This window comes from Pelodiscus sinensis, chromosome 4 (assembly GCF_052426305.1).
Source record: "Pelodiscus sinensis isolate ZL-2025 chromosome 4, ASM5242630v1, whole genome shotgun sequence".
Lineage (NCBI taxonomy): Eukaryota > Metazoa > Chordata > Testudines > Trionychidae > Pelodiscus > Pelodiscus sinensis.
Window position 1 is genome coordinate 18,938,341 of NC_143055.1, and position 15,042 is coordinate 18,953,382.

Here is a 15,042-nt window from a genome sequence, read left to right on the forward strand (position 1 = left end):
GTCAATCTGTGCCTTTTAGGCATTGGTCTGTGTTGCAAATAATAATAATGGTTATTCAACCATTAGAGAAGCTGTAGAAGAGATTGTATTTCAAGGATTACATCTATTAAAACGCTGTATCATGTTTAGGGCCCTACCAAATTCACAGTTCATTTTGGTCAATTTCATGGTCATAGCATTTTTAAAATAGTAAATTTCATTATTTCAGCTACATTAATTGCGTAGCTGAAGTCAAAGTACCTTAACTGGACTTTTGGCACTATCTAAATAGCAGGAAGTCGAAGGAAGAACACTCTTCCTCCAACTTCTCTTACTTCTCATGAAATGCAGGGTACAGAAGTTGGAGTAAAAAGCCTGTTATTTCAAAATAATTTCAAAATAACGGGCTTGCTGTGTTGATGCGCACTCTGTTATTTTGAAATAATGAGTTGTTTTGAAATAAGCGTTCTGTGTAGACATAGCCAAGGTTACCGTAGATGGGTTGCAGTATTTCCACCCTTATTTCTGGTCTGTTCCTTGCAGAACTGAGACCTCAGCCAGAAGTTGCCAATCTTTGGTCATCCAGCTCTGAAGGCAGTAGCACGGAAGTAAGAGTAGCATGGTATGGTATTGTCTCCCCTACTCCTGCTCTGCTGCTAGCTGGGTGCTGCCTTTTTATAGCTGGGTGCCTGGCCAGCAGCTGCTACTCCTTGGCTACCTAGCTCTGGAGGTAGTGCAGAAGGGTGGTAATACTGATACCCTCTTACAAATACCCTTGTGAACCCCCTCAACCGTCTTTTGAGTAGGCGCCAATTTCCCGGTTTGAGAAATACTGATCTCCAGCATGAAATCTGTATAGGAAGTTAAAAATACATAAAAGACCAAATTTCACCAGAGACACCAGATTTCACAATTTGTGATGTGTTTTGAATGACTGTGAATTTGGTAGGGCCCTTATCATGCTGCTCCTCTCTGCCATCATGCATCTGGTCAGCAATTCTGGCTAGAGCAGGAATGGAGTGAGGCCTGACCTCTCTCATCTTCCTCCTCCCACCTCCCCATATTGTGACGGCTAGCACTCAGAGAGCATTTGTAAAAATCAGTCCCAAAAAAGGATAGATGAACCTGGCCCCACTGTGGAGGGAATAAACAAGGAAGCAAGCTCCTCCTACCTCCTTCCCCTTGTGCACCTGCATAAAGCCCTTAATTTAAAGTAGATTGAGCTCTAGTGTTAGACTTCATAGAAAAAGACTCTACTCATAATTGTTTATTCACCTTCTCCTCCACTTAGCTCCCAGCACCTGCAGGATGATTGGTAATTGTCACAAAGAAGATTTGCTGTCTGTCTGTCTAGCTAGTGCTTGTTACCATGGTATCCGAGTGCTCAATTACAAGGCTAGAATCATTTTAAAAACAAATCTGATTGAAGAGTCCCTGTGATTTAAATTACATACACGTGTAATTTGGGAATATCTGAGGAGGCAAAAGCAACTTTTCAATGTAAGAAAGGGGCAGTAAATCACATGTCTGGAGAGAGGACAGAAGACTGATGATCTCTTCCTAATTCAGACACTGACTTCTTATGCAAGCTGTTGTAACCCTTCTGAGCATCAGTTTCCCCATCTATGATTATAACTTTAGTTGCTAATTTATTGTTTGCAAAGCATGTTGAGATACATGAGCAGCCTCAACAGTACCCATAGTTGCTAACCTTTTTAACTTAAGGAGAATTATGTAAAAACATAAAGCCAATGGGAGACTGCCGCCCCCTTTTTTTTTTTTAAACTTAGTTAACAACTGCTTGGCCCTTTGGCTGACAGCACCCGGCACAGAGTTGAGAAGACCTAGATAGCTGCAGTCATGTAGCAATGTTTGTAAGCCACCAAACATTGCTACATGGTTGCTACAGGTCTTGTCAACTCTCTCCCAGGCGCTGTCAGCCAAAGGGCCAGGCTGTTGTTAACCTCTAAAACTTTACTGTTCATTTTATGGCACTAACAGAAAATAAATCACTACTTTTTAAATAATTGCTGCAGTTTTACGTTTAGTGTAAATGATCTCCTCCCTAAACTAAGAGTTATTGTTTGAAACATTCAGCCTTTCATGTCAAATATTACAGAAATGTTTGCCCTTTAATATAGGTTCCTCAGAGCACCTACAAACCTCCAAAGGAAAAACAGCTCCTTCAGAAAATCAAGTATAGAAATCGCCGAAAAGCAGAGGTAAGTGTGGCATGATTTTATTTTTAATCCTCCCTCTCCTACATCTGTTTGTTCTTTAATTCAGGTTACAATGTTCACAGCTTTAGGACTCTATCCAGTGCCAAAAATGCTTCTGCAGGTGCTAGCCCAAAGACCCTACCTTCAAGTAATGAAGACTGCTTCCTTTATCCCTTTCCCCGACTCTTTATCTGTCTTGTCTATTTTATTGTAAGCTCTTCAGGATGGAGCTATCATTCTACTCACTGTTGCAGCACAAATAATAGCAGTATGATTACAAGGGGTAGTGCTCTTGACAAAGCAGCCATGTAATAGTGTCCTGAAGTAGCCAATTAACATTGCTCTATTTACATACTTGTTCTTACATTGTTGCCCAGTGCTGTGTTGTTTGCTCCTTCATCTGCACTGACCCTGTGAAGGAGTCTGGGCAGTGGGAATTTCCCCTACCACTTGCATAGATAGTCCACTGAAGACACTTGCCTCCCCCATGCCTGGCTCCTACTCAACAGAGGGGAACATTTCCCTCCTACTGTGTTGAGTAGTTTGAGGAGCATTCTCTCCCCTCCCCCCCAGCTTCTTCATTACTTCCCAAGAAGAGGTCACAGAAGAATTTGCACCCCACTGCTTCTGCCCTGCTCCGCTCTACAGTAATGAGGACCAGTGGCTTTTCCTACACCTCACTGTATCAACCGTTTCACCTGACTCCAGGGATAAGAGAACAGGATGCATGGATGGAGTATCCTTCCAAGTTCTGCTTGCTCCCTCTGGCCTAGTGGAGGGGGCACTGGGAAACTTCTCCAGCTTTGTGGAACCCTGAAAAGATCCAGGATAGACTACTCCTTTCATAGAATCATAGAACTGGAAGGAACCTTGAGAGGTCATTAAGTCTTCCTGTACCCTGCAATTATGGCAGGACCAAGTATCATCTAGATTAGGGGTGACCAACCTGCGGCTCTCAAGCTGCATGCGGCTCTTTGATTAGAGAAATGTGACTCTTAGGGTTATGGCTCAATTGTCATTCGGAGCTGCACACCCAGACTACTCATGGCTGCTCTGCGCATGCGCACCAGCACCTGGAGGGAGAAGCACATTGCTGCAGCAGCTCCAATGAGACCCAGGCATTGGGTTGGGTGGGGGGAGGTAGGGGTGCCTGGCTCTGGGAGAGGGAGAGGGCATTGGGTTAGAGCAGGAGGTCTGGGGGTTCCTGGCTCTGGGGGAGGGGTGGGTGCATTGAGTTAGAGCTGAGAAGCTGGGGGTGCCTGGCTCTGGAGGAGGGGTGGAGCATTAGGTTAGAGTAGGGAGCTGAAGCACCTTAAACTCAAAGTCTTCATGGATGCAGATAAGGCAGCCAACACAGATGTCACATTTAAATTCCAGGGCAAAAAAAGAATTAGAATGTACCTGGTTTACACTGTATTTCTTTAAAGAAAATTCAAAGGCTATATTGTTTGCCAGGTTGAAGCAATTATTCTGAGATATAAGTCTCTCCCTTATTGTTTTTGAACTTGTCATAGTTGCAATCTGGGACAGACCTGAATTTTTACAACTATTCAAAAGCCATAATCCTCATAAGTAAAAAAATGAGGAAACCATACCAGAGATCAACAAGTTGGAGTGAAACAGGCACTTCAAATTGTGCTCTTGTCCAAAATGTCCTGTAATGTTATTTTTATCACTTTATTTTGTGTACTATATATATATATATATAGAGAGAGAGAGAGAGAGAGAGAGAATATATACAACTAAAATATAATATGTGGCTCTTTGTACTCTATCCACAGCTATTTTGGCTCTTAATTTCTAACTGGTTGGCCACCCCGATCTAGATCACACAAGACACACAGATAACCAATGTGTGTGTTTAAAAATTTAACATATTTTCTGTTTTCTAACTGAAATTTCAGAGATAACCCAGCTACAGAGAAATCTCAGTGGGCCCTGACACATCTGTAGTTTTAGGTGCTGTGCATACCTGAGAGTTCTTCCTCAGAGTAGGCTCTGAGAGTGGGAGATCCTCATGACTAGGCAAAGCTCCAGGATTCAAACTGCTGTGTTAAAAAGGGAGTGGAAGCAAAGGCCTGCAAAGTGCCCTGGCACTTGAACTGATCTGGCTATTTAACCTGGGCCTGATTTTGAAATGAATCCTATTCAATAAATCAGCTCCTATTAGATTTAAGGCAGATTTCGGTCTTCTCTTTGGAAAAAAATAATTACATGGCAGTTTCCTCTCCCATCACCCCTCCCACGAGGCAATCCCCATGGAGAGGTGCTTTAGAAGTCTGATAAAGGGTATGTTTTTCATATCTTTTTATCTGTACTCTCCCACCTGCATTCCACCAATGCCTTGTTCTAGTTTTCACTGACTGGTACCAGACCATTTATCGCTTACTGGCTTCTCTTTATGTCCTTGTGCAAACTGTATTTGGTTCAGCGGCTATACGCAGTACATGCTGAACTGCCTACATATTTTGTTAGGGGTAGGCTTTCCATTTGCCCTTTTGTTGCCCTATCTTGTTATAGGCATCTGGTGTTTCCTTTAAGTTCTTCGCTTTCCAGCATTACTTTATTTTGTATTCTTTCATTATGTCTGCATTGTACATGCTTAGCACACATTATATGGGAAGATTGAAAAGGAAAAGAAACAAAGTGCATTATCTGCATTGCCAAGAGTCTGAGATACACTTAACTAGCAGCCACAGTCTCCAATGGAGCAGATGCATGAATGTGAACAACACAAAGAAAAGCCATGGCAGAAAGTTAAGCTGCAATAGCAGCAATTTTTGTCACTCTGAAATGGCATAAAAGGCACCCAAAGCATTCACAAAGATCAGTTCCTCAGATTGTGCACAATGAAACTGAAATTGTGGCTCTTAAAAAGAAAGATGCATATGGAAATGTCACTTATTCTTTTATAGAATTGCTCATGTAATAGCTGACATCGAGACAGACATATTGGAAACTCTAGAAAAGAGTGAAAACACCAGGAGCTTATCCCTGTGCATTTGATGTTAGGGCTGATGCTACACACACAATTATTGTCTAGCTTCCAGAATCAGTGGAAACTCCGGAGTGCATCTTTCACTTCCGTGATTGCCGTTTGCAAGCAAAGGAAATGTCATTACTCATGGACTAGCAAAGTGGTAGAAATGTAGCCGTGTTAGCCTGGTGCAGCTGAAACAAAAAACAGGACTGTGTAGCACTTTAAAGACTAACAAGATGGTTTAATAGGTGATGAGCTTTCGTGGGCCAGACCCACTTCCTCAGATCAAATAGTGGAAGAAAATTGTCACAACCATATATACCAAAAGATACAATTAAAAAAAAATGAACACATATGAAAAGGACAAATCAAATTTCAGAACAGAAGGGGGATGGGGGGGAAGGGGCGGAGGTAAATGTCTGTGAGCTAATGATATTAGAGGTGATAATTGGGGAAGCTATCTTTGTAATGGGTAAGATAATTAGCGTCTTTATTCAAATTTGAGTGTAAAGTGTCGAATTTAGGCATGAATGATAGTTCAGAGGATTCTCTTTCAAGTGAAGTCTTAAAAGGTCTTTGAAGCAGGATGCAGGTATTCAAGTCATTGAGACAATGTCCTTTCTGGTTGAAATGGCAAGAAACTGTTTTTTCTTTGTGATCCTGTCTGATATCTGTTTTGTGGGCATTGATCCTTTGGCGAAGTGTCTGAGACGTTTGTCCAATGTGTGATGCCCCTTTTAAATGGATTCAGCTGGAGCTACTCAGACCCTTATGCCTTTTGGAGCAACCATCTGGTGCCCAGGCTTCTCTTCAACTACACTATTCTACCATTGCAGGGAAAGGAATAAAGTTATCTTGCTTACATTGTGGAAACAAATGGTGGAAATTGTGTGTTAAGTGCAGTGATGGGGCTTTCATCTAAGATTCCAATTCTTCAACCAGCTTAAAAGATACTTGGATGCCATGCAGGGATCCACTTGGAAGAGATTATTGCAGAATCAGGGTCTTCACACACTTTTTTCATCAAGGATGAAAATTTGTGGTGATGTCATTCATTGAAAGCTGATTAATGCACTTGCCCATGTACGCAGACATAAAGCTAATTTTTTAAACATTTTGCTCCATCTTCCTCTATGAGGGAAGCTAGGACATGGTGCAATAAAGTAGGTGTACTTTTTACAATAGGTACATTCTTTCCAGATAGAAAAGGAAGATGGGAACCAATTGGAACCTGACCCCCTTCATCCCTCACTTCTTTTTTAAACCCTGGCCTTAGAGTTTTTGAGTCTCTTTCTTCCTTTAACTGCCCCCACTCCTGTTGCGTAGTTGTAGTATAGGAACTGTGCTTTTAGGATGCTGTGGATCTGACCAATTCCCTGTATTGGAATTTAGAAGAAATTGTTCCCGTTGGGGCCAGAATAGCAAGGGATTGGTGGTCTTTTTTGTCTTCCTCGCAGCATCATGTAAGAACAGATAAGCCAAACAGGAGTAGAGCACAGAAAGTCAATAGGAATGTAAAGTTCTTTGCAATGTGCAGCTCAAAAGGGTCAGCTCCCAGAAGTAAAGGAGATCATAGAATCATAGAGCTGGAAGAGACCTCAGGAAGTCATCGAGTCCAGCCCCCTGCCCAAAGCAGGACCAACCCTAACTATATCATCCCAGCCAGGGCTTTTTCAAGCTGAGACTTAAAAACCTCTAGGGATGGAGATTCCACCAACTCCCTAGATAACCCATTCCAGTACTTTGCCACCTTCCTAGTGAAATAGTTTTTCCTAATATCCAACCTAGATCTCCTCCACTGTAACTTGAGACCATTGCTTCTTGTTCTGCCATCCGTCACTACTCAGAACAGCCTCTCTCCTTCCTCTTTGGAACCTCCCTTCAGGTTGCTATCAAATCCCCCCCACTCTTCTCTTCTGCAGACTAAATAATCCCAAATCCCTCTCCTCGTAGTCCATGTTCTCCAGCCCCCTAATCATTTTGGTTGCCTTCCACTGGACCCTCTCCAATGAATCCACATTCTTTCCATAGTCGGGGGACCAGAACTGGACAGAATACTCCAAATGTGGCCTCACCAGAGCCGAATAAAGAGGAATAATCACTTATTTGGATCTGCCGGAAATGCTCCTCCTAATGCATCCTAATATGCCATTAGCTGTCTTGGCTTTAAGGGCACACTGTTGACTCATATTCAGCTTCTCATCCACTGTAATCCCCAGGTCCTTTTCTGCTGACATACTACTTAGCCAGTCGGTCCCCATCCTGTAACAATGCTTGGCATTCTTCCATCCCAAGTGGAAATCTCTGCACTTGTCCTTGTTGAATCTCATCAGATTTCTTTTCGCCTAATCCTCCAATTTGTCTAGGTGACTCTGGACCCTGTCCCTACCCTCTAACATACCCACCTCTCCCTCTAGCTTAGTGTCATCCGCAAACTTGCTGAGGGTGCAATCCATCCCCTCATCCATGTCATTAATAAAGATGTTGAACAAACCAGCCCTTCCTTAATTTGCTGGAAAAAATAATGTGGAAGACCGTATCAAAAGCTTTGCTAAAGTCAAGGTTTAAAGATCTAAAGTTTCACTGCTGAGCCTTGTTTCTACTGGGAACATGAAGCCCCAAAAGCTTCACAGATGGAGATCCTCTCTTCTTGTATCCTCTGTGCCCACATGGATGGCATGTGTGTAAGAGGAATCAGAAGAGTTTGGGCACTAAATGCTACAGGTATGCTGAGGGGCGTCTACACTGAGTTAGTTTATTTGGATAGTGCTCTGTAGCCTCCACAGTAGACCAACTTAAATAACTTATATTGGAGAATCTGGAACAATGAGTCAGACAGCTTACATGACAATGTTAAATTTATAAAAATTGCTGCTTAAATCTATCCTTATGTCTGTATCTGTCCTCAAACACCTGCATGTCCTATTAAACCTCTGACTTCACAGGATTTTTTTTTCTTTCCTGTAGGGCTTTGCAGTTTTAAAAAAGAAGAGGGAAGGTTGCAATTATACATCTATTCATTCTTGCTATCTGGCTAGCATTTGTTATGTTTACAGAATTTAATAACCCACAAATTTTATTGGTCCATGATTATGTTTGACCATATAAGAATAGTTGCTGTAAACCATTTCCTGTATACCATTTGCTTTGCATGCCAATCATTTGTATTTTCACTTGGTATTTAAATATTTAGAGTTCCCTGTTTTTTAATAATTGCCTCACTTTGCTACATAAAAAAGGCTTTTTAAATTCCTCAATGGAGAATTTAAAATGTACCATATTTATAAAAGTAATTTTTTTGATTTTAGGAACTGCTGCTGGAAGCAAATGTTAACCAGCTGAGGTGTGCAACTGTAATGCCTGAGAACAAAGCCCTGAAAAGTGTAAGTTAAACATAAACTGGAATTAACGCCTCCCCCCTCCACTATCATCTGTTTTTATACACATTAGTCAGTTTTTAGTGACTAAAAGGATATTTGGAGTTAGAAATGGTGATGCTATCATTCATCAGGAGGTTCTGGTGACAGTCTAAACTAGAACCAAAGCCTGTCTATCTTGACAGCAGATTCCCCAGATAGAATTAAAGCCTTGCAGTTGGAAATGTGGATGTCCCTCAATAGCAATCTCTCCAGTAGCTCCCTTTCCTCACTCCAAGGGTACGTCTAGACACTTGCGCTATTTTGGGATATGTCTGGTATCCTGAAATAGCATTTTCCTCGTCTTACCAGCATGCCCATTATTTCACCATGTAATCAAAACAATGGGCTTGCTATTCCAATGTCCTGGTAAACCTCACTCCACGAGGATTAAGGGACTTGTCAGAATGGCAGTCTATTTTGAAATTTGGCACTGTGTAGACAGCGCCAAATTTCAAAATAGACTATCTTGAAATAAGCTTGAAATAAGCTACGCAATTTGCATTGCTCAAATTGCGTAGCTTATTTCGAGCTAGCACCGCTATGTAGATGTACCCCAATACTGCTGCTATGCCTCTTCTCTTACCTGCCTACTTTTAAAAGTGCTCCAGCAACTTTCCTTGCCACTTTAGCAGTTCTGTTATCATCCAACAGAGCAGTTTTCCATTAATGTGAAAGGGTACCCAGCAGCTGAGTGAAAGCAGCTCTCAGCTGAATTAGGTGACTCCCAATGGATAGCTGTAGCATCATGACCATTCATGTAATATGATCACTGTACTATCATATCTGCATATCATTTATAGCATGCCCATCACCATGTTATCTAAGCACTTTCATCTATAGCTAGCAGCACAGAATGAAGTTCCCTGACATTGTCTGAAATCCACAAACAGTTCATAATCTCATGAAATGTCCTTTAATATCTTGCTTTATCTTCATAAAACTCACATCTTAATTAAGAACTGACTGTATTCATGGCCTTTGGTAGTATTCCATGTTCAATATTTCTTTAGCAAACATTGTCACTTTATTATTTTGTTTAATCATCTAAATATGTTTCATAGTAATCATAGCAATAACTGTTCTCATTACCCCAGTTCTGCAGTTATTTGGTATGAAGAACTCTCAGAAAGTTTGGAGTGCACAACAGGTTTTAAGGATACTCTGATTGCAGGAGCTAATCTCTATGATCACATCTGCTCTTCCAAAGGAAATAATAATTAAGATATGATGTTGACTCTTTTTAATAAGATGTTTTCATGGGTATTTGAACATCTATGTCTGAAATAAAAATAATTTTGCATGACTTGCAGTATATATCAGACAGTATGAAGAATAAAACGAAGTTCCGGGCTCAAAAAATCCAGGGCAAGGTGAGTAACATTTAGAATGTTTAGCTGTTATAAGTGACTGAAAAGTTTAGACTGAAAATTTGATCAGATTTGGAACTGGTGCAGGTTGACACAAATCCTCTGTAAAATCCAGGGTATTACAGCAAGGTCTATAGTTGTGGGATAGTGCAGGGGGTTAGTAGAAGGCAACAGTCTTTCACTGCTAGGTGGCTGGTTCAAATTCATGTAATAAAGAACCAGGAGCAATCATCATATACTGTAGGCATAAGATGTGAAATGAGTTTGGTCAGTTGTTTAGGTTCCTTTAAACAGGCACATAAATCAGAAAACCCACAATGCCGATTGCCTTTTTGTGACACTTCGGTAGTGCAAGTGGAAGGATGAGTTAGCTTCCCCAAGTATGTTCCCAGGTTCTTGGATTGACTCGGATTTGGGGTAGCTAGCCCCTAATGCTGCTGTGGCTGTGTTCTATTTTTAGCATGCATTGTCTCTGTGGGTATGTCTACACTATAGCGCTAATTCGAACTAACTTAATTCGAATTAGTTAATTCGAAATAAGATAATTCTAATTAGTGCATCTAGACCTAAAAACTAATTCGAATTAGCGTTTTGCTAATTCAAAATAGCACGTCCACATTGAGTGGACCCTGAATCGAAGGTAAGGCTGGCCGGAACCAGTGCCGGCAGGGCATCAGGGTCGGACTTAGTGTGTGGGGCTGCTGCCTCGGGCTAGCCAAGGGCTGTGCTTAAAAGGACCCAACCCCCCACCTCGGACAGACAGTTCTCAGGTTTCTCTGCTTGCTGGTCTACCTCGCTGAGGGACAACAAAGCATTTGTGTCTCAGAGTGCTCTGCTTGCCCTCACTCGGGACACCATGGCACTCTGTAACATGGAACCAGATCTGCCCCCATGGACTCTGCTGCATCTCGTGGACATGTTGCTGGCAGCCTGGCTGCACTGTCTGCAGGCTGCCATCCGGAAGGACCATCAAGGGGATGTCAGGATCCAGGGGGCCCTGCAGGAGAGCTTCCACCCTGAGGAGCACTAACAGTCTCCCCAGTCTGCCCCACTGAGGGCTTGTGCCCCATTCCTCCTTCTCGTCCCTCCACTTACCCTTCTCTACCTGCCCCTTCCTGATGTCAAATAAAAGACAACTCTCTTTATTTAACACAACTGGGGAGATGGGGGAAAGGAGGCAGGAGAGGGCAGGAGAGAGTGTGAGGGAGGGGAGGGGGAAACCTGGGAGGAGGGAGCTGGAAGGGGGAGGAAGGGAAGGGAAAGCTCAGGGTTTGGGGTCCTGGTGACTCTCCTGTCTCGCAGCACTGTAGGTGTGGGGGTATCGGAGGGGGAGTGGGTGTGGAGGGTGGGGCAGGAGGGATGGGGGTGCGGAGGAAGCGGGAGGGAGAGCAGGGGTGGAAGGAGGAGCAAGAGCTGGGGCGGCCACAGGGGCTGGAGCAGGAGGAGGCAGGAACCTGTCCACCAGGGTCTGGAGGTGACCTCGGAGGGCACGGCCCTGATCCTCCAGCGCCTGCAAACTCCCCTGCCGCAGCCGCAGGTTCTCGCAGACCCAGTGCTCCTGGGTGCGGAGCTGCTGTTCCAGTAGCTGCAGGTGCTCCTGGCTGTGCATGTGGCCTCTGGTGGCCAGGCTGTAGACGGCCGTGTTCCTGTGGCTACTGGGGAGATCGTGGGCATTGGAGGCCTCCCCCCAAACCTCGATGAGGTCCACTATCTCCGCACTAGACCAGGCGGGCACCCGCCTCTTGCGGCCCCGGGAAGGCTCCTGGGAGCCACCAGCCTTGTCCTGGGAAGAGGTGGAGGGCTAGGTGGCAGCGGGTGGCTGGCTCATCCCGTGCCAGGTGCAGGGTCTCCTGGCTGGATGCTGGCAGGCTGGCAACTGGCACAAGCATTGTGGGCAGACCGTGCCCCTTTTAGGGCTCCGGGGCTGGGAGGGGGGCAGAAGAGTTTTCCGGGTTTGGCCCATAGTGGCCACCAGTGCAACCGGTGAAGGACTAGCCTCCAGCTAGTTCGAATTAAGTGACTACACAGCCCTTAATTCGAACTACTTAATTCGAACTAGGCACTACTCCTCATAGAAAGAGGTTTACCTAGTTCGAATTAAGCACTCCACTCTTTCAAATTAAATTCAAAATAGTGGTTTGCATGTATAGCCGCTATTAAAGTTAATTCGAACTAACTTTATAGTGTAGACATACCCTGACTGAGCTGTGATTGCCCTGTGCATAAACTTGAATCTTCAGGCCTTTCAGTCTGACATTTTTCATAAACACTAAAATAGCTGAATCAAAATAACAGAATGTCTCAGGATCAGATTTGCTGTTAGCATCGAGTGGACAAATCTCCCATAGTACAGTAAAACTCCATTAGTCCGGCATCCAATGCTCCGGGACTCCTGATGGTCTGGCACCATGAGGAACCCGGAAGTGCTGGGGCAGCCGGACAGGTGCTGAAACTGACCAGCTGCTGAAACTGACCAGCAGCTGAATCAGGGAAGCCGGGAGCAGAGCAGCTGGGGTGCTGCCGGGTTGGTCTCGTAGCGCTGCCTCTCGGGGCTGCGGGACCAACCCAGCAGGACCCCAGCTGCTCTGCCCCAGGGGTCCTCAAGTCAGCCGCTGCTGAAACAGATCAGCGTCTGATTCCAGGAAGCCCCGGGCAGAGCAGCTCTGCCCCGGGCTTCCTGGAATCAGCCGCTGATCTGTTTCAGCAGCGGCTGAATCGGAGACCCCTGGGGCAGAGCAGCTGGGGTGCTGCCGGGTTGGTCCCGCAGCGCCGTCCTTTGGTGCTGCGGAACCAACCCGGCAGCACTCCAGCTGCTCTGCCCCAGGCGTCCCCAAGAGCAGCTGGGGTGCTGCCGGGTTGGTCCTGCAGCCCCGAGGGGCAGTGCTACAGGACCAACCGAGCAGTACCCTAGCTGCTCTGTCCCAGGCGTCCCCAAGAGCAGCTGGAGTGCTGCTGGGTTGGTGCTGTAGTGCCACCCCTCAGCGCTGCGGGACCAACCCAGCAGCACCCCAGCTGCTCTATTGCAGGTATCCCCGATTCAGCTGCTGCTGAAACTGACCAGCAGTGGCTGAATCAGGGACGCCTGGAGCAGAGCCAGACTATTGTAAGGGGGGGCTATGAGGGGTCTGGGGTGGCATCCCCTCCCACCCCACTCCAGACCCCTCATAGCCCCCCTTCTGATAGTCCGGCATATCTGATAATCCGGCACCCCCTGGGTCCTAAAGGTGCCAGATTATCGGAAGTTTACTGTATAAAAAAATAGATATTTCCTCATCTTTATTTAATAAATTTATATTAATGTTTCAGTACATAGGGCCAAAATTCTTACCCCAATTGCAGCAGTACAAATTTCAAATAACTCCACTTACTTGAGAAGCTGGTCTGTTAGGTGGCTTTGCCCATAGGACAGAGGTTCATGCACCTATGGTTCCCTCTAATTACTTGCATGTGCAGAGCTGCTACCTATTCACAAATGGATAGTCAACTACAGGCTCACACATTTTATTTGTAAAGTCCTTTAGATTCCAGTTTCTCCCTTTTGAAAATTTGACATCTGGATAATATTTGCAAACCAGTTCAGACACTGGTGACTTACAGTGCTCAGCTCTAACAGTAGTATCAGCACTATATTTCTTTATATTAATATGTCTGTTTAAAATTACGGGTCCATATGTCCAATTTGTTTTTAAAGTGCTGTATAGTATTAAGACCCCTGCTCTTTCCTATCTTTGAAAAGTGAAGATATTTATTTAAGAAAACATTTACAAGGTTAACATTCCAAAGTACTGTTGGTCCTGTGAGTCTCTGTTAAAGTCTGTGTCTGTTACACTTCTCTTTCAGACAATCTAAAGTACCGAAACTTTATCATCTAGTGTGGGAATTAAACCATCTGGTAAAGCTGCATAAAAGAAAATATGGATCCAGGGTCTTATTTTAAATAGTTGCTTGTATCTTTTCCAGTGGCATAGTCATATTTATCTCATCCAAACACATTTGCCTTGAGGGTTGGTTAGGTTTCTTTCAGGGAGCTGCTATAAAACTTTCATAGCTAAGATAAGCATATTGTATGAGTCTTTAAATGAATTCTACTTCCCACCCCCATCCCGGTTCATCCTTCATCTCCCAATAGACAATTGAGAAGATTTAGGAAGGATGTGTGTACAATATGTTAGAAATCAGGTCACAAATTCCATCTCAAAATAATCAAATTGTATAATATTTTAAATAGATTAGGTCAATGTGCAATTTACCATAGTTCATTTACCTTTTTGTTGGAACATCCAATGTACAATAAACACATTTTCTAGTTTCAGTCACACACATTAAAACTGCTATGCAGACAAAAATGATTAACCACTGCTGTTACAAAATCTTTATTCTTTCTTCCCACTGCAAGCAGTGAGATTGTACAAAGGGCTCATTACTCAGGCTCAGTCTGCTTAGTGCTCATAGGAGGTCTGGATCTCCATGTATTTATTGGTTTGGGGAAGAAAGAATGTCTTTGTTAAGCAGAAATACTGAATATGATTTTTTTCACAATAATTACGTGGGTTTGCAGCACCCTTTTCATATTTGGGAAGTGGGAAGAGATCACATGAGAGAAACGGGGTAATGTGAAATTCAGGTATTCACTGGGAACATATATGAAAGAGAAAAAATCTGTTTGGGTACTTTCTTTGTAGTTACCTACACAGACCTTGTAATCCTTGGGAACCCGGGCTGTTTAATGATACTGACGCCTAGAAATATGTTAAGGTTAATAAATTAATGTTTGCAAAACACTTGAGAGCCTCAGATGAAAAGTACTACATGTTACTGGAATATGTGCGTACATCTTCATTCCACTCTCCCTGAGGAGGACACACAAGAGGTTTTATGATGGAAACAGTGGGCAGTTATTTCTTTGTCGAAACTGACTGTAATCTTTTTTTTCTGTTGGATGTTTCCATGTACACGAGTAGGGAAGAGTCTACAAAGATTAAAGGAAGTGAACCCATTATATAGGATTTGACATAGTCCAAAAGTGATTACAAATTTATAATCCACTTCAGAGACCTGGCTGATTGCTTAACAGCTTG

General features: G+C 43.7%; 1 protein-coding gene across 2 annotated transcripts in view; it reads left to right on the forward strand.

Moving 5' to 3' along the window:
* The window catches only part of CFAP99 (cilia and flagella associated protein 99), a 70,813-nt gene that overhangs the window by 25,729 nt on the left and 30,042 nt on the right, over positions 1–15,042 (forward strand). The window contains exons 7-9 of one of the 2 annotated variants that reach the window (XM_075930874.2): positions 2,121–2,201; positions 8,487–8,561; positions 9,908–9,967. In XM_075930874.2, the coding sequence (XP_075786989.2) occupies positions 2,121–2,201; positions 8,487–8,561; positions 9,908–9,967 (216 nt within the window). The remainder of the gene's footprint in view (positions 1–2,120; positions 2,202–8,486; positions 8,562–9,907; positions 9,968–15,042) is intronic. The other variant, XM_075930877.2, reaches the window with a different exon arrangement.